We start from the raw sequence: 27890 nt of genomic DNA on the forward strand, positions 1-27890 counted from the left end.
CTAAATCTTTATCTTCCCATGTTTTCTTGGCATCAAGAAGAGCATTATAAATTTCTTTCGAGGGCTCTGTTCCGGAGAATACATAGTATCTTGCCCGTACACGCTTAAAGAACTCTACGGCTGAGTAGTAAGAATTGCCATGGTGGGGGACGTAAGTCAGCTCCATATAAACCGGTGCTGGTGACTTCTTTTTGCTTGGCGACTCTGAAGCCCGATTCTTAGCTTCTTTGCTCTTTTCTTGGTTGATCTTATTTTTATTTAGGACAGTAGAACTAGGTGTTTGTTTCTTGGGAGTGCTTTTACCATCAGATTGAGTTGGTGGCATGATAGGACTTGGTAAGCCCAAAGGTTTACCCCAAGATTCAATAGGATCTTTAGCCTCAGTTTTACTGGTAACTACAGATTTCTCCGACCTAGATTCCAATTTGCTACTTGACGAAGCACTTGACTCCGAAACTTTCTTGGTCTCTGTTTTTAAGTCTTTCAGTGTTATTGTACTTTCTTCCATGACAGACTTCTGGTGACTCGTGCTAGATTGTCTTTGCTCGTCTAATTCGTATTTAGCCGTTATGTTCGATATGACCTGTGAGCCGCTAACTTTTTTGTGTTCCTCAATCGCTTTTTCAAACTGTTCGTCAGCTTCTTTCAAGAAAGTTGCATCAGAAATCTTACTACTATGTTTTACAAATTCTGATTTAAGTTTTTCTTGTGCTAAAAATTGTTCAGTCATTTTTGTTACTGGTACTTCAATTACACGAATTTCAGTCTTAACTTCAGAATGAGTTGAAGATGTGCATGAGTCATCTTCAGGCAGCTGTCCATAGATGGAGGTCGACATTGGATCTTTTGGAAGTGATTCAAAATCCTTTTCAAATAACATTTCTTGACTGGATTCTCGTTGCTGTGGTAACTTCGTAGAATCTAGTTCAAAGCTTAGATTGGATCTTGGGGAATGTGCTACTTGTGATTTTGTGCTGCTTGGACTTCCTTGACCGTCGTCGTCGCTATAATACATTCCACTGCTTTCTGTGCCCCAAATATGTGTTGCAGCCCGTGAGCCCCTGGAGCTGATATCTGACGGAGGTGTAGATATACCGGGATGATCAAAGTCATCACTAGCTGCGGATGAACTGCGCATATCTCCAGTTTTTGAGGAATGTTTTGAAAATGATTTCTCACTCTCGCCTCTATCTATAATTTCTTCAAACTCTTCTTTGAACTCTGAAATTGTGGTTTTAGTAGATTTTGTGGTTTTGGTGACTCCATCACTGCCTTTACTCACTGTTGTAGTCTCGACTGTTACTTTGATTTTTTCAGGGCTTATAACCTCTTTGGTGGTAACTACTGTTATTGTCTGAGTGATTTCGTTTTCACCTTCCTTGATAATTTTCGTAAACGTTTCAGTATCTGTTGTTATGTCCCCAACTGGTGAACGTTGCTTTTTAACTTTTTTCTCTAGCTTCGGCTCTTCTTTTTCTTCTAAGGGCAACTCATCGAGCTTTGGCTTCTCCTCTTGTACAGGTTGCTTCTCAATTTCTTCTAGCTCTTCAGGTGTCCAGTCGTCTAACCCAGTACCAATGGGTAAGTATGTAATTTGCGTGCGGACATCTTTCGTTGTTTCCACGGAGCCATCGTCCCTTTTATTTTCTGTCACTGTTTCAGTTACAGTTTTAACTGCGATTTCACTGGTTTCATTATTCTTTAGTTCTTCTTTAGTGACATAAGTTGTTACTGTTTGAGTAATTTTATCGCCTTGTTGAGTAATGATGTTTGTTTTCGTATCAACTGATGTTTTCACTTTCCCAGTAGAAGAAAGACCTTGTAAAGCAGCTTGTAAATTACTATCTGATGTTTTCTGGAACTCTGAAATTGTTATTTTGACATCTTTAGTGGTTTCTGTTGACCCATCAGGATATTCATCTACAGTTGTGGTTTCTACTGTTGTTCGAACTCGTTTAATATTTTTATCTGAACTAGCCAACGTTTCTTTCTTTGTTTTTGTTGTAATCGTACGCTTAATTTTAACCGTTCCCTGTTCAATAATTTCATTCTTAACATCAGAATCCTCAGTTGTATCTTCAACCACCTCAGTGTCAACGTATGTTTCAGGTGGTACGGTTTCATCTTCTTGTTTTAGTGGTGTTCTTAAAAAGACATCCGCGATGGAAACTTGTTCGCTAGTTTTTGTAATGACTGTTCCATCAGGAAGTTCATCTTCAACAACAGTTTTAATGGTAGTCTTAATTTTCTTGGATGATGTTTTGGTATTCTCTAATTCCTGTCTAGTAGTAGTAATAGTTGTTGTTCTTTTAATAGTCATATTGTTTTCCATGATAGTTTGTTTTTCTGAACTTGTCTGTTGATCTGGTTCACCAACTAGAGAATAGCCTTCTAAGTTTTCATCAAATGCTTCTTCCTCGTAATCTGCAACAGATACTTTTACATCCTTTGTTATTTCTGAGCGACCACCAGGTAACATGGTTTCAGTTTCAGTTTCAACAGTTGTTCTAATTTTCTTCTTTGAGCTTACAGCTGAAGATAATATCTCTTTTGTAGTAGTTGTTTTAATTATTTGATTTACTTTTTTGCCTTCAACCATCACAGTTTTCTCTTGAGTGTCAACATGAACTGTCTTGTCTTCAAGTTTTGTGAAATCTTTCAAGGTTTGAGCCTGAAAATAGTCTTCAACCTCAACATCGACTACTTTAGTGCTGGTGTCTACAGTAGTCGTAATTGAACCATCAGGGTACTTGTCTGAGGTGGTGACGACGGTGACAGTTTTAATTTTCTTTAAAGCGCCTTGTGAATCACAATATTTTGTTTTGATAATTCTTGTAACTATGGTTCTGGTAATAGTTATATCTTTCTCTTTGATTTCTTCAGTCTTACTGGTTTCACTTTCTTCCGGCTGACTTTCAATTAATTCTTTCAATGTTGTTTCTACTTCTGTACTGTCGCTAGATGGAATGTCATCAACTGAAACTTCATGACTTACTGGTGATGCTACCAAAGACTCTTGATGTTGTTCCATCATTAATTCATCTGTCAAAGATACCTTTTCACTTGTTTTTGTAACAATAGAACCATCAGGATATTCATCTTCAGTGACAATTGTTACAATTGTTTTTAATCGCCTAGTTTTCTTGCTAATGTTTTGGAACACATGCTTGGTCGTAGTCGTTGTAATTTTTCTTTTAATAACAATACCACCTTCATTAATAGACTCGTTTTGTACCTGTACATCTGTTTCTGGTTTTTCAGCTTCTTCGAAACCTTCTAAACTATCTTCTACTATATCAGAATCGTAATCGGATACGGTAACTTTCAAATCTTTGACAACTTCGGTTATTCCATCGGGTCGTTTTGTTTCTGTTAATGTTTCAACTGTAGTTTTTAACTTCTTCTTTGTTTTATCAGTAGATGCAAATATTTCCTTGGTAGTCGTAGTTGTTATAATTTGGAGAACAATTTTACTTTCAACAATGCTTTTTTTCTCCTGTTTATCTACTTGTACTGATTTACCTTCTAGAATTGTAAATTCTGCTAGTTCAGATGTATCATTCACACTTTCTGTGTCTATGTCAGTTAATGTGATGCTAGTGTCAACTTTTGAACGTGATGATCCATCTGGATAGTTATCTGTTGTTGTCACTGTTGTCGTAGTCTTTAATTTCTTAGGATTACCGCTGTTATCTGCATATTTGATCTTAACAATTTTCGTTGTAATAACCCGTTTAATAATATAACTTTCCTGTTTAAGTTCTTCCGTTTGTGTAGTCACGGTTTCTTCTGGCTCACCATATTCTGTATACTCACTTAATGTACTTTCTAAGTTACTGCAAGAGTCAACTTCAACTTCTTCACTATGAACTTGAACATTTTTACCAACGGCAATTGTACCATCTGGATATTCTTTAGATGTGATACGTTCAGTTGTTGTTTTTATCACTTTACGAGAATCACTTACATTCAACGTTTCTTGTCTTGTTATCACAGTGACAGTTTCAACTATGTCAACACCTTGCTCACGGTATACTCGTTTAGAGACATTGGAATCAATCACAGTATCTTCGATGTAATCATCGTCAACGTCTTCGCTTTCTTCAGCTCCATAAAGCGTCCTTGATTCGTGGTCTACTTTTGTTTCTTTGATATCTTTTTCATCCCCTATTTTTATTTCTTCTTCAGACTCATGGTCCACATATGAATCATGACTTTCTGAATATATTGACTTATCTATCGTGTCTTCAATATGATCGACGTCTTGAACATCTAGATGATCTAATGTTGACCCGCTGGGTGTACTTCTTACCTTTTCTAAAGATATTTCTAGGCCGTCTAATTCAACTTTAGAGTCTTTGCTGTATGTACTCAATTGAGAAGTGGATCTAAGGCTAGATGAACATTCAGAAAGCAATGTTTTTGTATCTTTTGTAGTAGTTGTTGAACCATCAGAACCTTTGCTTAAGGTTGTGGTTTCGATTGTAGTCTTAATGTTTTGCGGTGTACCATCTTCTCGAGATAATACTTCTTTAGTGGTTACTGTCGTTATGGTTTGTGTGACAACATTTTCACCCTCTTTTATTATTTTTGTAACTGTATCTGTTTCTGTCTTAAGCTTTCCCATATTTTGCATTAAAGCAAATAACTCAGAATCGCTTTCTCCATCCACAGTGTAGGATTTTTCAGATTTGGGAACTCTTTCTGTTGACGTCGATATTTTTTGTGTAAGAACATCGTCTCCAACGTGAACAACTTTAGTGATAGTCTCCTCACTGCCATCAGACTTATCATAGGTAACTTCACTTTGTACAGCCTCTCCGACTTTAACATCTTGAAAACTGCTAGGTGTCTTAGGTAATGGACTAACTGGCACAGTGGGTGGAGTTGATACTCTGTCAAATTCTGAACGAACAACTAGTGTTTCTAAGTCTTCAGTCTTGATTCCTTGCTGCACAGATTCTTCGTCAAATGCTTTATGTATTGACTCCATTAGGAATGCAGCGCTATCAGTTAATGTTTTTGCTACTGATTTTCCTTCAGACCTTGTGGTTTCATCAGTTTCAAGAATACTGTGAGCACCAGAATCAATCGATTCTGAAGTCTTTGAAAGTGAGTCTATTCCTTTTTCTTTTCGTATGTGAAAATCTAATTTCTTTTCGCCCTTTTCCGTACTTTCAAAACTATACTTCTCTTCTAAGCTAACTTCTTTAGAAACATCCTCAGAACTACTGTGCAGTATAGTTTGAGTAATGCTTTCTCTGTCTATGCCACTATCAGCTGTTGAAATTAATGATGCTTTGTCAGTTGACTCATGACTAGACTGTTTTTCTGTGATAGATCTTTTACTAATTTTATGTAATGTTTCTGATGTCTCAGATAAGCTTGTTTCCAACTTTGAGACATGTAACCTTTCATGTTTTAACATTTCTTCGGTTTGTTTCGTTAATTTTTTAAACGGTTGTTTATCTTGTGTTGTCTTGTTTTGTGTTTCATCAGATGGAGAGTGATCCTCACTAGTTGAATGGCCATTATCATAAATGTGGCCATTACTATATTCAACACTATGACTTTCCCTTGTTTCTTGTTTTGTGTGAGACGTTGACGAACTAGCCATTTGTTGTTTCAATGTCTTTACATCAATTTGTTTTAATTCATCGATTTGCTTTTTAGTTTCACTATGTGAGTCACCTGGGATTGTTGTAGGGAGTTTTGTAAGGTCTTCATCAGGTTTCAAAGATATGTCCTTGTCTTTTCTCATGATTTCAGGTGCTTCACTCATTTCTTTAGCAATATGTTTGCCAATTTCAGACATTTCTAATACTGAAACAGACATTTGCTCCAAACTTTCTATAGTCTTTTGTTCTGTGGATGTTGAAGATTTTTCTTTTTTGATTTCTTGCACTGGGCTTGATTTTTCGAGAGCTGTCATAAGTGCCTCTTGTGCTGTAGCTTTCTCATTTAAGGACTCACTTTCAATTTGTTTTTCTTGGCTGAGATCCTTTCCAAGAACTATTGAGTCTTTGAGTGGACTTGGTTCCTTGTCTAAAGCTGGCTTGTCTTCCTTGACTGGGCTTGGCTCCTTGTCAAGAGCTGGCTTATCTTCTTTGACTGGAATTGGTTCCTTGTCTAGTGCTGACTTTTCTTCCTTGAATGGGCTTGGCTCCTTTAGAACGGGCAAGTCATCTTTGACTGGGCTTGGCTCTTTGTCCAAAGCGGGTTTCAAGTCCTCTTTGACATGGCTTGGCTCCTTGTCAAGAGCAGGCTTCAAGCCCTCTTTGACAGGGCTTGGCTCCTTGTCAAGAGCAGGCTTGTCTTCTTTGACTGGGCTTGACTTCTTCTCTAGAGCGGGCAAGTCATCTTTGACTGGGCTTGGCACCTTGTCTAGAGCGGGCTTCAAGTCCTCTTTGACTGGACTTGGCTCCTTGTCAAGAGCTGGCTTGTCTTCTTTGACTGGGCTTGGCTCTTTGTCTAGAGCGGGCTTCAAGTCCTTTTTGACTGGGCTTGGCTCTTTGTCAAGAGCTGGCTTGTCTTCTTTGACTGGACTTGGCTCTTTACCCAAAGCGGGTTTTAATTCCTCTTTTACTGGGCTTGGCTCCTTGTCTAGTGCTGGCTTGTCTTCCTTGACTGGGCATGGCTCCTTTTCAAGAGCTGGCTTGTCTTCTTTGACTGGACTTGACTCTTTGACCAAAGCGGGTTTCCATTCTTCTTTGGCTGGACTTGGCTCTTTGTCTAGAGCGGGCTTCAAGTCCTCTTTGACTGGGCTTGGCTCCATGTCCAGAGCTGACTTGTCCTTGACTGGGCTTGGCTCCTTGTCGAGCGTAGGCTTTGTTTCTTCCTTGAGAAGGCTTGGTTCTTCATCAAAGGCTGGCTTTGAATCATCTTTCTTTGGGCTAGGCTCTTTATCTTGAGCAGGCGCCTTATCAAGAGCAGATTTTGCTTCTATGAGTGGGCTTGGTTCCTTATCAACAGCTGACACCTCTTCGACCAGGATTATCTCCTTATCAAGGACTGACTTAGCGTCATCTTTGATTGGGCTTGGTTCTTTGTCAAGAGCTGGCTTGTCTTCTTTAACTGGGCTTGACTCCTTATCTAGAGCGGGCTTTTCTTCTTTGACTGGGCTTGGCTCCTTGTCCAGAGCGGGCTTCAAGTCCTCTTTGTCTGACCTTGGCTCCTTGTCCACAGTTGGCTTGTCTTCCTTGACTGGGCTTGGCGCCTTGTCGAGCGTAAGCTTTGCCTCTTCCTTATGAAGGCTTGGTTGTTCATCAAGAGCTGGCTTGGTATCATCTTTGATTGGGCTAGGCTCTTTATCATGAGCAGGCGCCTTATCAAGAGCAGATTTTGCTTCTATGAGTGGACTTGGTTCCTTATAAACAGCTGATACCTCTTCGACCGGGATTATCTCCTTATCAAGGATCGACTTAGCGTCTTCTTTGATTGGGCTTGGTTCCTTGTCAAGGGCTGGCTTAGCCTCTTCCTTTAGTGGACTTGGTTCTTTTTCGAGGACTGGCTTTGCTTCCTCTTTGACTGGGCTTGGTTCTTTGCCGAGAGCAGGCGAAACCTCTTCCTTGAGTGGGCTTGGTTCCTTGTCAAGAGCAGGCTTGGGCTCTTCCTTGAGTGGGCTTGGCTCCTTGTCGAGAGCAGGCTTGGGCTCTTCCTTGAGTAGGCTTGGTTCCTTGTCAAGAGCAGGCTTAGCCTCTTCCTTGAGTTGGCTTTGCTCCTTGTTTAGAGTTGGCTTAGCCTCTTCCTTGACTGGGCTTGGTTCCTTGTCGAGAGCAGGCTTAGCGTCCTCTTTAACCGGGGTTGGTTCTTTGTCAAGAGCTGGCTTAGCCTCTTCCTTTAGTGGACTTGGTTCTTTTTCGAGGACTGGCTTTGCTTCCTCTTTGACTGGGCTTGGTTCTTTGCCGAGAGCAGGCGTAACCTCTTCCTTGAGTGGGCTTGGTTCCTTGTCGAGAGCAGGCGTAACCTCTTCCTTGAGTGGGCTTGGTTCCTTGTCGAGAGCAGGCTTAGCCTCTTCCTTGAGTGGGCTTGGCTCCTTGTCTAGAGTTGGCTTAGCCTCTTCCTTGAGTGGGCTTGGCTCCTTGTTTTGAGTTGGCTTAGCCTCTTCCTTGACTGGGCTTGGCTCCTTGTCTAGATTTGGCTTAGCCTCTTCCTTGACTGGGCTTGGTTCCTTGTCGAGAGCAGCCTTAGCGTCCTCTTTGACCGGGGTTGGTTCTTTGACGAGAGCAGGCTTAGCGTCCACTTTGACCGGGGTTGGTTCTTTGTCGAGAGCAGCCTTAGCGTCATCTTTGACCGGGGTTGGTTCTTTGTCGAGAGCAGGCTTAGCGTCATCTTTGACCGGGGTTGGTTCTTTGTCGAGGATCTGTTTGGCTACGTCCTTGACTGGGATTGGCTCCTTATCAAGGCCAGATTTTGCCTCTTCCTTCGTTGGACTTGGTTCCCTGTCAAGGGCTGGTTTAGCTTTCTCCGTGATCGGGCTGTGTTCCTTCTCTAGTTTTGACTTAGCGTCCTCTTTGAGTGGACTCGGTTCTGTATCAAGGGCTGGCGTAGTCTCCTCTTTGACCGGGGTTGGTTCCTTGTCAAGGACGGGCTTCGCCTCTTCCTTTAGTGGGCTTGGTTCTTTTTCGAGGACTGGCTTTGCTTCGTCTTTGACTGGGCTTGGCTCTTTGTCTAGAGTTGGCTTAACCTCTTCCTTGAGTGGGCTTGGTTCCTTGTCGAAACCAGGCTTAGCCTCTTCCTTGAGTGAGCTTGGTTCTTTGTCTAGAGTTGGCTTAGCCTCTTCTTTGAGTGGGCTTGGTTCTTTGTCGAGAGCAGGCTTAGTGTCTTCCTTTAATGGACTTGGTTCTTTTTCGAGGACTGGCTTTGTTTCCCCTTTCACTGGGCTTGGTTCCTCCTTGTCAAGGGCTGGCTTAACCTCTTCCTTGAGAGGGCTTGGTTCCTTGTCAAGGTCGGGCTTAGCCTCTTCCTTTATTGGACTTGGTTCTTTTTCGAGGACTGGCTTTGTTTCCTCTTTGACTGGGCTTGGTTCTTTGTCAAGGGCTGGCTTAACCTCTTCCTTGAGTGGGCTTGGCTCCTTGTCAAGAGCTGGCTTCAAGTCATCTTTGACTGGGCTTGGTTCCTTGTCGAGAATAGGCTTAGCCTCTTCCTTGCCGAGCGCTGGTTTGGCCTCCTCTTTAACTGGACTTGGCTCCTTGTGATGGGCTGGCTCGGTTTCCACTTTGACTGGACTCGGTTCTTTGTCGATAACTGGCTTTGCCACATCCTTGACTGGGCTTGGTTCTTTGTCGAGCGCGGGTTTGACCTCCTCTTTGATTGCGCTTGGTACTTTTTCAAGTGCTGATTTAACGTCTTCTCTGACTGGGCTTTGTTCTTTGTCAAAGGCTGGCTTAGCCTCTTCCTTTACTGGACTTGGCTCTTCTAAGGGTGGGCTTATTATTTCATCATCCATCGATATTAAAGTTTTGGGTATTTTTAGAGCCAATTCTTGAATGATACCTGACTTCATATCAAGGGTTTGTAATAACGTGATTGGTTCTTTTCCAAGGGAAGGTTTACGTTCCTCCAAGATTAAACTATGATCTTCTGGTAGAGAAATCTTATGGTCATATAAAACTGGACTTGCTGCCTTCTCAAGGGGAGACTTGCGTTCTTCTAAAACTGGACTTTCTGCTGTCACAAGAGGAGACTTGCGGGCGTCCAAGACTGGGCTTGCTGCTTTCTCAAGAGATGGCTTACGGTCTTCGGGGAGCATGCTTGGTTCTTTCTCAAGGGAAAGTTTTCGTTCTTCCAAGATAGGGCTTGCTGCTTTCTCAAGGGGAGACTGGCGGTCATCTAAAACTGAACTTGCCGTTTTCTCAAGTGGAGACTTGATGTCATCTACAACCGGACTTGGCTCTTTATCGAAGGGAGACTTGCGGTCATCTAAGAGTGGACTAGGTGCTTTTACAAGAGAAGGCTTGCGGTCATCCAAGACTGGACTTGGCTCTTTATCTAGGGGAGACTTGCGGTCTTCTAAGAATGTAGTAGGCTCTTTCTCAAGAGAAGGTTTGCGGTCATCTAAGACTGGAGTAGGCTCTTTCTCAAGAGAAGGCTTGCGGTCATCTACAACCGGGCTTGGCTCTTTATCGAAGGGAGACTTGCTGTCATCTAAGAGTGGACTAGGTGCTTTCTCAAGAGAAGGCTTGCGGTCATCCAATATTGGACTTGGGGCTTTGTCAAGGGCTGATGGGGCCTCAAGAGCTGGCTTCAAGACCTCTTTGAGTGGACTTAGCTCCTTGTCAAGAGCTGGCTTGTCTTCTTTGACTGGGCTTGGTTCCTTGTCGAGAGGTAGCTTGTCTTCTTTGACTGGGCTTGGCTCCTTGTCTAAAGCTGGCTTTAAGTCCTCTTTGACTGGGCTTGGCTCCTTGTCAATAGATGGTTTAGCTTCTTCTTTAAGTGGGCTTGCTGCTTCCTCAAGAGAAGGCTTGCGGTCATCTACGACCGGGCTTGGCTCTTTATCTAAGGGAGACTTGCGATCGTCTAAGAGTGGACTAGGTGCTTTCTCAAGAGAAGGCTTGCGGTCATCCAATATTGGACTTGGTGCTTTGTCAAAGGCTGATGGGGCCTCAAGAGCTGGCTTCAAGACCTCTTTGAGTGGACTTAGCTCTTTGTCAAGAGCTGGCTTATCTTCTTTGACTGGGCTTGGCTCCTTGTCTAAAGCTGGCTTCAAGTCCTCTTTGACTGGGCTTGGCTCCTTGTCAATAGATGGTTTAGCTTCTTCTTTAAGTGGGCTTGCTGATTTCTCAATATAAGACTTGCTGTCATCTACAACCGTACTTGGCTCTTTATCTAAGGGAGACTTGCGGTCACCTAAGAGTGGACTAGGTGCTTTCTCAAGAGAAGGCTTGCGGTCATCCAAGATTGGGCTTGCTGCTGTGTCAAGTGACTTAGCATCTTTGACTATGCTTGGTTCCTTGTCAAGGGCCTCAAGAGCTGGCTTCAAGACCTCTTTGACTGGGCTTGGCTCTTTGTCAAGAATTGGCTTCAAGTCCTCTTTAACTAGGCTTGGCTCCTTATCATGCGCTGGCTTGACTTCCTCTTGAAGTGGACTTGGCTCCTTGTCGATGGGAGACTTGCGGTCATCTAAGAGTGGACTGAGTGCTTTCTCAAGAGAAGGCTTGCGGTCATCCAATATTGGACTTGGTGCTTTGTCAAAGGCTAATGGGGCCTCAGGAGCTGGCTTCAAGACCTCTTTGAGTGGACTTAGCTCCTTGTCAAGAGCTAGCTTATCTTCTTTGACTGGGCTTGGCTCCTTGTCAAGAGCTGGCTTGTCTTCTTTGACTGGGCTTGGCTCCTTGTCTAAAGCTGGCTTCAAGTCCTCTTTGACTGGGCTTGGCTCCTTGTCAATAGATGGTTTAGCTTCTTCTTTAAGTGGGCTTGCTGCTTTCTCAAGAGAAGGCTTGCGGTCATCCAAGACTGGAGTAGACTCTTTCTCAAGGGGAGACTTGCGGTCATCTGCAACCGGACTTGGCTCTTTATCTAAGGGAGACTTGCGGTCATCCAAGACTGGAGTAGGCTCTTTCTCAAGGGGAGACTTGCGGTCATCTGCAACCGGACTTGGCTCTTTATCTAAGGGAGACTTGCGGTCATCTAAGAGTGGACTAGGTGCTTTCTCAAGAGGAGGCTTGCGGTCATCCAAGATTTGGCTTGCTGCTGGGTCAAGTGACTTAGTATCTTCTTTGACTATGCTTGGTTCCTTGTCAAGGGCTGATGGGGCCTCAAGAGCTGGCTTCAAGTCCTCTTTAACTGGGCTTGGCTCCTTATCAAGCGCTGGCTTGACTTCCTCTTGAAGTGGACTTGGCTCCTTGTCTATAGATGGTTTAGCTTCTTCTTTAAGTGGACTTGCTGCTTTCTCAAGAGAAGGCTTGCGGTCATCTACGACCGGGCTTGGCTCTTTATCTGAGGGAGTCTTGCGATCGTCTAAGAATGGACTAGGCGCTTTCTCAAGGGGAGACTTGCGGTCATCTGCAACCGGGCTTGGCTCTTTATCTAAGGGAGACTTGCGGTCATCTAAGAGTGGACTAGGTGCTTTCTCAAGAGAAGGCTTGCGGTCATCCAAGATTTGGCTTGCTGCTGTGTCAAGTGACTTAGCATCTTCTTTGACTATGCTTGGTTCCTTGTCAAGGGCTGATGAGGCCTCAAGAGCTGGCTTCAAGACCTCTTTGACTGGGCTTGGCTCCTTATCAAGCGCTGGCTTGGCTTCGTCTTGAAGTGGCTCCTTGTCGATGGGAGACTTGCGGTCATCTAAGAGTGGACTAGGTGCTTTCTCAAGAGAAGGCTTGCGGTCATCCAATATTGGACTTGGTGCTTTGTCAAGGGCTGATGGGGCCTCAAGAGCTGGCTTCAAGACCTCTTTGAGTGGACTTAGCTCCTTGTCTAGAGCTGGCTTGTCTTCTTTGACTGGGCTTGGCTCCTTGTCGATGGGAGACTTGCGGTCATCTAAGAGTGAACTAGGTGCTTTCTCAAGAGAAGGCTTGCGGTAATCCAAGACTGGAGTAGGCTCTTTCTCAAGGGGAGACTTGCGGTCATCTGCAACCGGACTTGGCTCTTTATCTAGGGGAGACTTGCGGTCATATAAGAGTGGACTAGGTGCTGTGTCAAGTGACTTAGCATCTTCTTTGACTATGCTTGGTTCCTTATCATGCGCTGGCTTGACTTCCTCTTGAAGTGGACTTGGCTCCTTGTCAAAAGATGGTTTAGCTTCTTCTTTAAGTGGGCTTGCTGCTTTCTCAAGAGAAGGCTTGCGGTCACTTACTACCGGGCTTGGCTCTTTATCTAAGGGAGACTTACGGTCATCTAAGAGTGGAATAGGCGCTTTCTCAAGAGAAAGCTTTCGGTCATCCAAGACTGGAGTAGGCTCTTTCTCAAGGGGAGACTTATGGTCATCTGTAACCAGACTTGGTTCTTTATCTAAGGGAGACTTACGGTCATCTAAGAGTGGACTAGGTGCTTTCTCAAGAGAAGGCTTGCGATCATCCAATATTGGACTTGGTGCTTTGTCAAGGGCTGATGGGGCCTCAAGAGCTGGCTTCAAGACCTCTTTGAGTGGACTTAGCTCCTTGTCAAGAGCTGGCTTGTCTTCTTTGACTGGGCTTGGCTCCTTGTCGAGAGGTAGCTTGTCTTCTTTGACTGGGCTTGGCTCCTTGTCAAGAGCGGACTTCAAGTCTTCTTTAACTGGGCTTGGCTCCTTGTCAAGAGCGGGCTTCAAGTCCTCTTTGACTGGGCTTGGCTCCTTGTCGAGAGCTAGCTTGTCTTCTTTGACTGGGCTTGGCTCTTTGTCTAGAGCTGGTTTCAAATCCTCTTTGACTGGGCTTGGCTTGGTGTCCTCCTTGAGAGGGCTAGGTTCTCTGACGAAGGCTGGTTCAGTCTCTTCTTTACTTGGAATTGGTTCCTTCACGACGGTCAGTATAGCCTCCTCTTTGAGTGAAATTACTTTCTTTTCAACAACTGGCAGTTCTTTGACAAGGCTCGGTTCCTTGTCCAGAGCTAGCTTGTCTTCTTTGACTGGGCTTGGTTCCTCGTCCAGTGCTAGCTTGTCTTCTTTAACTGGGCTTGGCTCCTTGTCAACAGCTGGCTTCAAGTCAAGGCTTGGCTTGGTGTCCTCCTTGAGAGGGCTTGGTTCCTTCTCGAAGGCTGGTTCAGTCTCCTCTTTAGTTGGACTTGGTTCCTTCACGACGGCCAGTATAGCCTCCTCTTTGAGTGAAATAGCTTCCTTTTCAACTGCTGGCAGTTCTTTGACAGGGCTTGGTTCCTTGTCCAGAGCTAGCTTGTCTTCTTTAACTGGGCTTGGCTCCTCGTCCAGTGCTAGCTTGTCTTCTTTAACTGGGCTTGGCTCCTTGTCAACAGCTAGCTCCAAGTCAAGGCTTGGCTTGGTGTCCTCCTTGAGAGGGCTAGGTTCTCTCTCGAAGGCTGGTTCAGTCTCTTCTTTACTTGGAACTGGTTCCTTCACGACAGTCAGTATAGCCTCCTCTTTGAGTGAAATTACTTTCTTTTCAACAACTGGCAGTTCTTTGACAGGGCTTGGTTCCCTGGCAAAGGCTGGTTTAGTTTCTTCTTTGATTGGGCTTGGCTCTTTGTCAAGCGATTGTTTAGCTTTCTCTATGATTGGAGTTGGTTCTTTCTCGAGGGCTGGTTCGGCCTCGTCTTTTAGAGGCCTTGGCTCCTTGTCAAGAGATGGCTTAACGTCCTCTTTGACTGGGCTGGGTTCCTTCTCGATGACTGGTTTGGCTTCCTCCTTGAGTGGACTTGTTTCTTTTTCAATAGATGGCACTTCTTTGGCTGGGCTTGGTTCCCTGTCAAAGGCTGGCTTTGCTTCCTGTTTGATAGGGCTTGGCTCTTTATCAAGAGATGGCTTAGCATCGTCTAGGAATGGACTTGGTTCCTTGTCAAGTGTTGGTTTGGTCTCCTCTTTTACTGGGCTCGGTTCACTGTCAAGAGCTGGCTTAGCCACTTCTTTGATAGGACTTGGTTCCTTGTCCAGAGATGGTTTAACATCCTCTTCGACTGAGCTCGGCTCTTTGTCCTGGGCTGGCTTGGTGTCCTCTTGGAAAAAGATTGAATCCATTTCGAAGGCTGGCCCAGTCACCTCTGTAACATGTTTTGGTTCCTTTACGACAGTTACTTTAGTCTCCTCTTTGAGTAGACTTGCTTCTTTTTCAATAGCTGGCACCTCTTTGACAGGGCTTGGTTCCCTATCAATGGCTGGCTTTGCTTCCTGTTTGATAGGGCTTGGCTCTTTATCAAGAGATGGCTTAGCATCGTCTAGGAATGGACTTGGTTCCTTGTCAAGTGTTGGTTTGGCCTCCTCTTTTACTGGGCTCGGTTCACTGTCAAGAGCTGGCTTAGCCACTTCTTTGATAGGGCTTGGTTCCTTGTCCAAAGATGGTTTTACATCCTCTTCGACTGAGCTCGGCTCCTTGTCGTGGGCTGGCTTGGTGTCCTCCTGGAAAAAGATTGAATCCATTTCGAAGGCTGGTCCAGTCACCTCTGTAACATGTTTTGGTTCCTTTACGACAGTTGCTTTAGTCTCCTCTTTGAGTAGACTTGCTTCTTTTTCAATAGCTGGCACCTCTTTGACAGGGCTTGATTCCCTGTCAAGAGCTGGCTTGTCGTCCTTTTCGGTTGGAGTTGGTTCTTTGTCGAGGGCCGGTTTGACATCGTCTTTCAGAGGGCTTGGTTCCTTGTCAAGAGATGGCTTAGCATCGTCTGGGACTGAACCTGGTTCCATGTCAAGCGTTGATTTTGCGTCTTCTTTCACTGGACTCGGTTCCCTGTCAACAGGCTTAATCACTTCTTTGAGCGGGCTTGGTTCCTTGTCAATAGATGGTTTAACGTCCTCTTTGACTGGGCTTGGTTCTTTTTCGAGGGCTGGCTTAGCCTCTTCCTTGACTGGGCTCGGTTCACTATCAACAGCTGGCTTAGCTACTTCTTTGATAGGGCTTGGTTCCTTGTCAAGAGATGGTTTAATATCCTCTTCGACCGGGCTCGGCTCCTTGTCGTGGGCTGGCTTGGTGTCCTTCTGGAAAAAGATTGAATCCATTTCGAAGGCAGGCCCAGTCAACTCTGTAACATGTCTTGGTTCCTTTACGACAGTTACTTTAGTCTCCTCCTTGAGTAAACTTGCTTCTTTTTCAATAGCTGGCACCTCTTTGACAGGGCTTGATTCCCTGTCGAGAGCTGGCTTGTCGTCCTTTTCGGTTGGAGTTGGTTCTTTGTCGAGGGCCGGTTTGACATCGTCTTTCAGAGGGCTTGGTTCCTTGTCAAGAGATGGCTTAGCATCGTCTAGGAGTAGACTTGGTTCCATGTCAAGCGTTGATTTTGTGTCTTCTTTTACTGGGCTGGGTTCCTTGTCAAGTGGCTTTATCACTTCTTTGAGCGGGCTTGGTTCCTTGCCAAAAGATGGTTTAACATCCTCTTTGACTGGGCTTGATTCTTTTTCGAAGGCTGGCTTAGCCTCTTCCTTGACTGGGCTTGGTACTTTGTCGAGTGCCAGTTTGGCTTCTTCTTTGATTGGGCTTGGCTCTCTGTCAAGAGACGGCTTAGCGTCGTCTAGGAATGGACTTGGTTCCTTGTCAAGTGTTGGTTTGGCCTCCTCTTTTACTGGGCGCGGTTCACTGCCAAGAGCTGGTTTAGCCACTTCTTTGATAGGGCTTGGTTCCTTGTCCAGAGATGGTTTAACATCCTCTTCGACCGGGCTTGGCTCCTTGTCGTGGGCTGGCTTGGTGTCCTTCTGGAAAAAGATTGAATCCATTTCGAAGGCAGGCCCAGTCACCTCTGTAACATGTCTTGGATCCTTTACGACAGTTACTTTAGTCTCCTCTTTGAGTATACTTGTTTCCTTTTCAATAGCTGGCACCTCTTTGAAAGTGCTTGATTCCCTGTCAAGAGCTGGCTTGTCGTCCTTTTCGATTGGAGTTGGTTCTTTGTCGAGGGCCGGTTTGACATCGTCTTTCAGAGGGCTTGGTTCCTTGTCAAGAGATGGCTTAGCATCGTCTAGGAGTGGACTTGGTTCCATGTCAAGCGTTGGTTTTGCATCTTCTTTCACTGGACTCGGTTCCCTGTCAACAGATGGCTTAATGTCCTCCTTAACCGGGCTTGATTCCTTCTCTAAGGCTAGTTCCTTTTCGAGAGCTGGTTCAGTCTCCTCTTTAGTTGGACTTGGTGCCTTTTCAAGGACTGATTTACCCTCTTCTTTAAGTGGAATTGCATCCTTTTCATCAGCTAGCGGTTCTTTGATAGGGCTTGGTTCCCTTTCAAGGGCTGGCTTAGTATCTTCTTTGATTGGGCTTGGTTCCTTGTCAAGAGACGGATTAGCAACCTCTTTAACTGGGCTGGGTACCTTGTCAAGCGCTTGTGTAGCTTCCTCTATGATTGGAGTTGGTTCTTTCTCGAGGGCTGGTTTGGCCTCGTCTTTTACAGGGCTTGGCTCCTTGTCAAGAGATGGCTTAGCATCCTCTTTAAGTGGGCTGGGTTCCTTCTCGACGACTGGTTTGGGCTCCTCTTTGAGTAGACTTGCTTCTTTTTCAATAGCTGGCACTTCTTTGGCAGGGCTTGGTTCCTTGTCAAGAGCTGGTTTGGCTTCATCTTTGATTAGGCTTGGCACCTTGTCAAAAGATGGCTTAATGTCTTCTTTTACTGGGCTTGGTTCCTTTTCAAGGGCTGGTGTAGCCTCCTCTTTGAGTGGACTTGCTTTCTTTTCACCAGCTGGTAGTTCTTTGACAGGGCTTGGTTCTGTATCAATAGCTGGTTCGGTTTCATCTTCAACTGGGCTTGGTGCCTTGTCAAGATCTGGCTTTACTTCTTTAAGTGAGCTTGGTTCTTTTTCGAAGGCTGGCTTGGCTTCTTCTTCGATTGGGCTTGGTTCCCTCTCATGATCTGGCTTGACTTTTTCTTTGAGCGGGCTTGGCTCCTTGTCAAGGGATGGTTTTACTTCTTTGATTGGGCTTGGCTCCTTGTCAAGAGCTGATTTGGTTTCTTCCATGAGTGGACTTTGCTCCTTATCAAGAGATAGCTTAGTCTCTTCCTTGTGTGGGCTTGGCACTGGCTTGACACCTTCTTTGACTGGGCTTGGCTCCTTGTCAAGGGCGGGCTTGGCTTCCTCTTTAATCATGATTAGCTCCTTGTCAAGAGCTGACTTTACTTCTTTGAGTGGGCTTGGTTCTTTGTCGAAGGCTGGCTTGACTTCTTCTTCGACTGGGCTTGGTTCTCTATCAAGATCTGGCTTGACTTCCTCTTTGAGTAGGCTTGGCTCCTTGTCAAGAGCTGATTTGGTGTCTTCCATGAGTGGACTTGGCTCCTTATCAAGAGATAGCTTAGTCTCCTCCTTGTGTGGGCTTGGCACTGGCTTGACTTCTTCTTTGAGTGGGCTTGGCTCCTTGTCGAGAACTGGCTTGGTCTCGTCCTTGATTGGACTTGGCGCCTTGTCGGCGGCTGGCTTGGCTTCCTCTTTGAGAAGACTGGGTTCCTTATCAAGAACTGGCACAACTACTTCTTTGAGTGGGCTTGGCTCCTTGTCGAAAGCTCCCTTGGCTTCCTCTTTCAGAGGACTGGGCTCTTTGTCAAGTGCTGGTTCAGTCTCCTCTTTCGGTGAGTGTGGCTCCTTGTCAAGGGCTGGCGTGGTCTCCTCCTTGACTGGACTTGGCGCCTTGTCGAGGGCTGGCTTGGCTTCCTCTTTAAGAGGACTGGGTTCCTTATCAAGGGCTGGCTTTACTTCTTCTTTGAGTGGACTGAGCTCTTTGTCAAGAGATGGCATAGCGTCCTCCTTGACTGGACTTGGCTCTTTGTCGAGAGTTGGCTTGGCTTCCTCCTTGAGCGTACTGGGCTCTTTGTCAAGGGCTGGCTTGGTTTCCTCCTTGATTGGACTTTGCGCTTTGTCGAGCGCTGACTTAGCTTCCTCTTTGAGTGGGCTTGGTTCCTTCTCAAGAGATGGCTTGGTCTCGTCCTTGATTAGACTTGGTTCCTTATCGAGGGCTGCCTCAGCTTCCTCTTTTAGTGGGCTTGGCTCCTTTTCTTTCATTGGGCTTGGCTCCTTGTCGAGGACTGGCTTGTCTTCCTCTTTCAGAAGACTGAGCTCCTTGTCAAGTGTTGATTTGATCTCTTCCTTGATTGGGCTTGGTGCTTTGTCAAGGGCTGGCTTCACTACTTCTTTGAGTGGGCTGAGCTCTTTGTCAAGAGATGGCACAGCGTCTTCTTTGACCGGGATTGGTTCCTTATCAAGAGACAGTTTAGCGTCCTCCTTGAGAGGGCTAGGTTCCTTCTCAAAAGATGGTTTATCATCCTTTTTGACTGGGCTTGGTGTCCGGTCAAGATCTGGCTTTACTTCTTTGAGTGGGCTTGGCTCCTTGTCGAGAGCTGGAATGGCTTCCTCTTTGAGAAGACTGGTTTCCTTATCAAGAACTGGCACCACTACTTCTTTGAGTGGGCTTGGCTCCGTGTCGAGGACTGGCTTGTCTTCCTCTTTCAGAAGACTAGACTCCTTGTCAAGTGCTGATTTGATCTCCTTGATTGGGCTTGGTGCTTTGTCGAGAGCTCCCTTGGCTTCCTCTTTCAGAGGACTGTACTCTTTGTCAAGGGCTTGCGTGGTCTCCTCCTTGACTGAACTTGGCGCTTTGTCGAGGGCTGGCTTGGCTTCCTCTTTGAGAGGACTGGGTTCCTTATCAAGGACTGGCTTCACTACTTCTTTAAGTGGGCTGAGCTCTTTGTCAAGAGATGGTTTATCATCCTTTTTGACCGGGCTTGGTGTCCGGTCAAGATCTGGCTTTACTTCTTTGAGTGGGCTTGGCTCTTTGTCGAGGGCTGGCTTCTCTTCCTCTTTCAGAGAAATGGGCTCCTTCTCAAGTGCTGGTTTAGTCTCCTCCTTGATTGGACTTGGCGCCTTGTCGAGGACTGGCTTAGCTTCCTCTTTTAGAGGACTTGGCTCCTTCTCAAGAGACGGCTTGGTCTCGTCCTTGATTAGACTGGGCTCTTTGTCGAGGACTGGCTTGGCTTCGTCTTTGAGGAGAGTGGGTTCCTTATCAAAGGCTGGCTTCACTACTTCTTTGAGTGGGCTAAGCTCTTTCTCAAGAGATGGCACAGCGTCTTCTTTGACCGGGATTGGTTCCTTATCAAGAGACAGTTTAGCGTCCTCCTCGAGAGGGCTAGGTTCCTTCTCAAGAGATGGTTTATCATCCTCTTTGACCGGGCTTGGTGTCCGGTCAAGATCTGGCTTTACTTCTTTGAGTGGGCTTGGCTCCTTATCGAGAGCTGGAATGGCTTCCTCTTTGAGAAGACTGGGTTCCTTATCAAGAACTGGCACCACTACTTCTTTGAGTGGGCTTGGCTCCGTGTCGAGGACTGGCTTGTCTTCCTCTTTCAGAGGACTGGGCTCCTTGTCAAGTGCTGATTTGATCTCCTTGATTGGGCTTGGTGCTTTGTCAAGGGCTGGCTTAGTCTCCTCCTTGATTGGAGTTGGCGCCTTGTCGAGTGCTGGTTTGGCTTCCTCTTTCAAAGGACTGGGCTTCTTGTCAAGTTCTGGCTTGGTCTCTTCCATGATTGGGCTGGGCTCCTTGTCGAGGGCTGGCTTAGTCTCTTCCTTAATTGGACTTGGCTCTTTGTCAAGAGCTGGCTTCTCTTCCTCTTTCAGAGAAATGGGCTCCTTTTCAAGTGCTGGTTTAGTCTCCTCTTTGATTGGGCTTGGCGCTTTGTCGAGCCCTGGCTTAGCTTCCTCTTTGAGTGGGCTTGGTTCCTTCTCAAGAGATGGCTTGGTCTCGTCCTTGATTAGACTTGGTTCCTTATCGAGGGCTGCCTCAGCTTCATCTTTGAGTAGGCTTGGCTCCTTTTCTTTCATTGGACTTGGCTCCTTGTCGAGGATTGGCTTGGCTTCCTGCTTGAGCGGACTGGGCTCCTTTTCGAGGGCTGGCTTGGCTTCCTCTTTCAGAGGACTGGGCTCCTTCTCAAGTGCTGATTTGATCTCCTCCTTGATTGGGCTTGGCACTTTGTCGAGCGCTGGCTTAGCTTCCTCCTTGAGCGGACTGGGCTCTTTGTCAAGGGCTGGCTTGGCTTCCTCTTTTAGTGAACTTGGCTCTTTTTCTTTCATTGGGCTTGGCTCCTTGTCAAGGACTGGCTTGGCTTCCTCCTTGAGCGGACTGGGCTCCTTGTCAATGGCTGGCTTGGCTTCCTCTTGTGGGCTTGGCTCTTTTTCTTTAATTGGGCTTGGCTCCTTGTCAAGAGTTGGCTTGGCTTCCTCCTTGAGTGTACTTGGCGCTTTGTCAAGGGCTGGCTGGGCTTCTTCTTTGAGAGGACTGGGTTCCTTATCAAGGGCTGGCTTGGTTTCCTCCTTGATTGGACTTGGCGCTTTGTCGAGCGATGGCTTAGCTTCCTCTTTTAGAGGACTTGGCTCCTTCTCAAGAGATGGCTTGGTCTCATCCTTGATTAGACTTGACTCCTTATCGAGGGCTGCCTCAGCTTCATCTTTGAGTAGGCTTGGCTCCTTTTCTTTCATTGGACTTGGCTCCTTGTCGAGGATTGGCTTGGCTTCCTCCTTGAGCGGAGTGGGTTCCTTTTCGAGGGCTGGCTTAGCTTCCTCTTTTAGAGGACTGGACTCCTTGCCAAGAGATGGCTTGGTCTCCTCCTTGATTGGGCTTGCCGCCTTGTCAAGTGCTGGCTTAGCTTCCTCCTTGAGCGGACTGGGCTCTTTGTCATGGGCTGTCTTAGCTTCCTCTTTAAGTAGGCTTGGCTCCTTTTCTTTCATTGGGCTTGGCTCCTTGTCAAGGGCTGGCTTGGCTTCCTCCATGAGCGGACTGGGCTCCTTGTCAATGGATGGCTTGGCTTCCTCTTTTAGTGGGCTTGGCTCTTTTTCGTTAATTGGGCTTGGCTCCTTGTCGAGAGTTGGCTTGGCTTCCTCCTTGAGCGTACTGGGCTCCTTGTCAAGGGCTGGCTTGCTCTCCTCCATGATTGGACTTGGCGCTTTGTCGAGCGATGGCTTAGCTTCCTCTTTTAGAGGACTTGGCTCCTTCTCAAGAGATGGCTTGGTCTCATCCTTGATTAGACTTGACTCCTTATCGAGGGCTGCCTCAGCTTCATCTTTGAGTAGGCTTGCCTCCTTTTCTTTCATTGGACTTGGCTCCTTGTCGATGATTGGCTTGGCTTCCTCCTTGAGCGGACTGGGCTCCTTTTCGAGGGCTGGCTTGGCTTCCTCTTTCAGAGGACTGGGCTCCTTGTCAACAGATGGCTTGGTCTCCTCCTTGATTGGGCTTGGCTCCTTGTCGTGAGCTGGCTTAGCTTCTTCTTTTAGTGGGCTTGGCTCCTTTTCTTTCATTGGGCTTGGCTCCTTGTCGAGAGCTGGCTTGGCTTCCTCCTTGATTGGGCTTGGCGCCTTGTCAAGCGCTAGCTTAGCTTCCTCCTTGAGCGGACTTGGCTCTTTGTCAAGGGCTGGCTTAGCTTCCTCTTTTAGTGGGCTTGGCTCTTTTTCTTTCATTGGGCTTGGCTCCTTGTCGAGAGCTGGCTTGGTTTCCTCCTTGAGTGGACTGGACTCCTTGTCAAGAGCTGGCTGATTTTCCTCATTGAGAGGGCTTGGTTCCTTGTCCAGAGATATCTTGGCTTCCTCTTTTTCTTTAGCTGAATCTTTCACAGGACTTGGTGTCTTGTCAAGTTCAGTTTTTGCGTCTTTTTGTAATTCTGAAGTATCTTCTGGGCTTGGTTCCTGTTCTACAGAAGGTTCTGTTTTTATTATTTGCGGCATGTCCTTCGGTTTAGTCACTATTTCTGCAGTGACTTCTTTCACAGCAGCCGGTTCAATGACTTCAGGTTGTTCAATGATTGACACAGTTTCCTTGTCGGGAGTCGTCTCTTTTTCTATTGCTTTTTCAATTGTTGGACTTGGAACCTTTCCAAGAACTGGCTCAATTTCTTCTAATATCACTTCTTTGACCACCATAGGCTCTGTCTCAAGTCTAAGGTCGAGTTTTTCCCCAGTAGTTTTTATTACTTTGCTTACAGTTTTTAAAATACTGTCATCCCCTGTTAAAAGTTTATTTTGAAGAAGTGCAGTTGATTCTTCAAGAACCTTTGTTTCGATATCTTTTGTTGTTGTTGGTTCTTTTTTTGTTGTTTCGTCTGTTACAGAAGTAATATCTTTATCGTCAGTCAGGTCTTTGTCAAGCAGTGCGCCTAATTTCTCAGTGGGCTTGATCTCGAAATCATTCTGACCTAAATCTTCTTTTATAACATTGAGTTCCTCGTTAAGTGAAAGAATATGTTCTGAAAGTTTTTCCGAAAAATATTCTTTAGTTAGACTTGTATCTTCAGGCGACATATCTTCATCTTTTGTTTTTATTGATTCTTTTCTAGTGCTTGCTTTTGAGTCAATATCTGTGACTGGACTGGGTATTTTATCCGTCGCTATTTTTTCTTCAACTTTCGCTGGTGGTATATCTTTTGACGTTGTTGATTTATCAAAGATAGATTTTATCCCTTCGAACTTCTTTGAAAAGAATGAAGTAGTTTTTTCCTTTATTTCACCAAATTTGTCTTGTTTTTCTTTAATAAGAGGTTCAGCTTTCAAATCTTTAATTTTTTCTTTTTCAATTGTTTCTTCAACCAATGATACAGACGACGTATCTTGATCAACAGGTTCAATCGTTGAAATTATTTCCTTTTCACTATCCTTTTTTGTCATGTTTTCGACAGACGTTGCAATTGTTTCAGAAAGGAGTTTCGATTCAATTGATTTTTCAGATAAAGGACTGACTTTTTCAATTATAGACAGTCTTTCACCGTCTTCTGTAGAAATTGATTCTTTTTCACTTTCGGGAGACTCTTGCTTCTCTTTCGGCACCTTGGAGGTCTCGCCTATTTTTTCTCTTTCTGTTGTCAATACAAATTCTTTGTCCAGGCTAACCTCAGTAGGTTCGGAGTCAATATATTGTTCTGCTTTTATGTCTTTTTTCAGTTGTGCTTTCATTTCATCAAGTTTTTTAGTGATGGACTCAACTTCCTTGATGTCACTGGCCATCTGTTTTGATTCCAAAATTGAATCCTTCCAAGTATCAGTCAGTGTGTCTTCACCATCGATTTTTTTAAATGTTTGATCCTGTTTAATTTCAATTATATCCTTTTCTAAACTTACTTGCATTTTATCAAGTTTGCTAGAAACCATACTCGTTATCTCTGTTAAGTCATGGCTGATCTTTTCAGCTCTGTCTTTCTTGTCATCAAAAGTTACATCTTTTAATACTAAACCCTCTTTAAGAGTAGTAATTGTATCCTTGTGTGACGTGTCCATGTCAAGTTTTGGTTCTTCCAATTTTGATGTAGAAATTTCATCAAATTTCTCAAGAACACTTTCTTCGTCACTGTCTTTTTCAGAAATCAGTTGTTTTTCACCTTCCTTAACAGAAAGTGGAACTGAATCTTTTTCAAAGCTAAGATCTTTCTGCAGGTCTTGATCAATTTGGGTTACATGGTCAACAACATCTGTCTGTTCCACTTCGTCAGTCAATTCAGGGCTTTCAGATGATACACGAGCTCCTATGCCATGACTTTCAAGTTCCACCTTTTCTGTTTTAGTATCAATATCAATCGGAGATTTTGACACCGTGGAAACCATTTCTGCGAGTTGTTTCATCTGTTCCTCTTTCTCTGGTTTAGGTTCTTTGGGAAGAACTGTACTGAGAAGAGTGTCAGATTCTTTCTCTAGGCTTGGTTTTCTAACATCGATGGTGACGACTTTGTCATGAACTGATATTTGATCTAATTTTGATGAGTCCTCCGTAGGCATTTTGTCCGTTGTTTGTAAGTCTTTTTTATGGATTGTTTCTTTTAAGTCCTTAACTTCAAAGGTAGTAGTCGATTTTAGTTTTTCCTCCTCTTGAGTTAGAACAGATTGCGAAAGTTCTTCTTTTCGTTTAAGGTCAGCAATCTTCTCTTCTAATTTTTCTAAAGTTTTGGCCGATTCATGGGTAATGCTTAATTTTTTTTCAGGTATTTTAATTTCGGTTATGTCGTCATGAGATGTCGGAATAACTTGTTCCGTTTTTGACACAGTAGCTTCGGTATCTTCTGCTACTATATCTTTGACCATCTCCTCTAATTCAGGTATTTCTTTTTCTTTATCCTTTTTTTCTAAATTTTCATCTTCTTTTTCGGACACGAATTTCTCTTCTATACTTTTTGCAACTGTCGCTTCTTGTACTTCTGATATTTGCTCCTTAATTTCTCGTTTACTTCGCTTACCCTCACTTAGCACCGTTTTATCTGAAACTTCACTGACATCTTCTGATGTAATTGACCGAACTGGTGATGCATCTTTTTGAATGTCAATTGTTGCGTGTTCAATTTTTTCCTCGAGTTCTGGTTTGACTTCTTTTGTTTCTTGTTTAGTGGTTTCCTGTTTTAACTCTTTTTCACTAGCTAAAAGCAGTTTAGTTGCTTCAATGGCAGTCGTGATAGTAACATCAGAGATCGTTGCTGTTTCAGGGGACTTTCGGAGATGAATGGGTGATTTCTCAGCCATTATTTCCTCGAGACTTTTTTCAGATTTGAGCACCTCAGCTACATCAGCAACAATCTTTTCAACGTCTATTGGACTTAAGGGAGGTTTTTCACCCGCTTCAAGTTTTCGCTCTTCTTCAATTTCCTTTTCAACATCCTCTGGAATCGAAGGTATTTTTTCAGGCATGCACGGTGCTTCTTCTACAATTATAATATCATCTTTAATAGGCGAATCAAGGGTTGTGATATGCGTTTCTCTTAATTGTTCTGTGTATTGACCATAGTTATAATCTACCTGGTCATATTCTTTTACAGTCTCTAATTCTTTTCCTGCTAATGTATGAGACATTTTCATTTGCTCGTGATACATAGGAGATTCAGGCGCTGACCCTGGAGTGACAGTAACCAGTTCGGCATGAGATGCACGCTGGACAGTTTTCAGTACAACGTCATCTTCAATCGCTTTGGTTCCTTTATAAGAAACGGCTGCATCCTGGTCTGGAAGAGGCAAATCTTTAGGAACTTTAATTTCATGGACAAAACCAACATCTGGTTTTCGTTTAAAGATGTCTTCTTCAACTGGCGTTTTCTTTTCCTCGTATGTTCGGTAGTCTACTTCTTCATGAAGAGGTAAATCGGCGACCTCATCAGGGGTTTTAACGATTTCTCGGATCGGTGCTGGCTGTGTTTCTAACTTGAGACTCTTCTCTAATGTAGTCATTTTTTGAATGTCAAATGTTTGTGGTGGGACAATTTCTTTAGTTTCTTCTTGAATGTGTTTTTCTTCAATTTGTTGGTCTTCTTTTATATCATCAAGAGTAATCCGTTCATCTTCAGGTAATGTCGGTGCAGTAGTGGCACCTGATTCGATCGTTGTAGATATTTTTTCATCTGGTTGGGATTCTTGTACAATATTGAGTTCGAGTGAATCTTTTGGTTTCGGGGCTCCACTTTTACTGTCCGAAGTTTTCTTTTCACTACTTATGTCTTGTTTTTCTTCAACACTCACAGAATGCTCTTTTGATTCTATTTGCTTGGGTTCAGCTTCATGTTCAGGTTCTGGTATTTTGAGTTCATGTGCAATTTCGTCCTCTTTCACGGGTTCCTCTTTTTTCTTCTCAGACTCTTCCTTATCTTTGATGTGTTTTTGGAGTTCATCTCCTTGTTCATGACCACTTACATGATCAACAATGGAATCCTCAGTATATTGATCCACTTCTTCCTTTTCTATTATTAAATATTCTTCTTCAAATTCAACGTCGGCAGTCGTTTCAGTCTTGGCATCATCTAGCATACAGGTAATCTTCTCGATATCAGAGCGTCCCACATATTCAACCTTTTCTTCGGCTTCACTATCTCTATTAAATACTGCTTCGATTTCTCTAACAATTTCTTGTTCTTCTCTTTCGTCTAACTCTTGTTGTTTTATATCGTCAAGTGATTTCGAGGTGTCTTCGTCAGATTTTTTGGCATCTTTTAGAATGTCCTCATAATTTACTCTTTGTAAGCCTTTCAGCTTGGAAGTGTCGGCTTTAATCGCTTTCACAGACTTTGATGGACTCTTCATTGCTTTCAGTCCCTTCACTGGAGAAGCAAGTGGTCGTGGCCTTCTTGAGATAGGTTCTCTCTTTTTAGGCTCTTTTCTTTCAGGCGCTTTTTGTGCTAGATCCCTTTTTGGAGATGCCTGTTTATATTTTGATTCAGCAACTCTTCGATTACTCGCTTCTTTAGCGCTCTTAGCGGGAGTGCTCCCTGGGCTTAGTTTTCGTGTCTTTGCCTTAACTCGCTCTTTTGCAGAAGATTGAATAGCAGAAGTGGTCATTTTGGACTCAACTGTCTTCTTTGGTGTCGTCGGTGGAGATTTTTTGTCATCTGCAGCAGTTTTCTTTTCGACAGTGCTAGGTGCAGATTTTCTGTCTATTTTCTGGGAAGTTCTGTAACTAATTTTACTTCTTGTCATTGAGGACATTGATTCCGCTTTGATTCTGCTCTCTACCTTTTTCTTTGCTTCCATTTTTGTCTTTTCTATCTCAGCCTTTTTGGTTTCAGTAGTTTTAGCTACAGAGTCTTTTGTGTCGTCAGTCTTATCAACTCGCTTAGTTTTCTTTTCGGTAACCTTTTTCTTAACCTCTTTCTTTTTAGGTAATCCATCTAAAACTGTGCTCTCGTATTGAGCAATTTTATCGTCTAGTTTAGTTTCTATCCTTGCCGTTATGGCATCTTGTAATACCGATTCAAGTTTTTTCTCCTCACCCTCAACTAGTTCACTGAGCAATTTATTGTCTATGATATTTTTAGAGTCCGTTTCGTCTTTTATAATGTCTTTTGGCGGAGGTTCAGGTTCAACCATTTTTTCTTCTTTCGCTTTCTCTGTGATGATACTTCGTTCTTTGCTTGTTTTCGAAACAGCGTGTTTGGTCGATTTTGTCGTGGTAACTGTGGTAGAGGTAGTCGTAGCGGTGATGGCTGGCAGCGCCGGCGCCATCTGTCGTCCCGTGCATGTTGGGTGTTGTAGGAACTCGAGATGTTTTAATTTCTCGAGGCCTTCGAATATTTTGTGTTGTGGTGTGGAACCAGGGAACATTATCCTGGTTATTGTCTCATCTGGGTTTGCTGGGCGCCACACGAGTAACGCACAAATGGATACTAGGTTAGGAATTGGAAAATTGAATTGTCCAGATACACTTGCACCTTCAAATAGTTTTTGTTCACTGTTATGCCACCTTTTTAGGAATTCACGAACGTGTTTCGAGTCCTTGGACGGATTCAGTACGTACATGTCAAGTGTCCCTGAAACAAAAAAAGAAAAGTTAGTTGCAGACGATCCTCAGGGACTTAATAGGAAATTTAAAAAAATAACTGATAATGAGCATAAAGATAAACGA

General features: G+C 44.3%; 1 protein-coding gene across 7 annotated transcripts in view; it reads right to left on the minus strand.

Annotated features, from left to right (window-relative positions):
• Positions 1-27890, minus strand: part of LOC114351455 (microtubule-associated protein futsch) — a 77607-nt gene that overhangs the window by 4382 nt on the left and 45335 nt on the right. For 4 of the 7 annotated variants that reach the window (XM_028302681.1, XM_028302678.1, XM_028302682.1 and 1 more), the window contains one exon: positions 1-27795. In XM_028302681.1, the coding sequence (XP_028158482.1) occupies positions 1-27795 (27795 nt within the window). The remainder of the gene's footprint in view (positions 27796-27890) is intronic. The other 3 variants (XM_028302679.1, XM_028302684.1, XM_028302680.1) reach the window with 3 other exon arrangements.

Source organism: Ostrinia furnacalis, unplaced genomic scaffold (assembly GCF_004193835.3).
Source record: "Ostrinia furnacalis isolate ACB-3 unplaced genomic scaffold, ASM419383v2 OfSCF1145, whole genome shotgun sequence".
NCBI classification, from domain to species: Eukaryota; Metazoa; Arthropoda; class Insecta; order Lepidoptera; family Crambidae; genus Ostrinia; species Ostrinia furnacalis.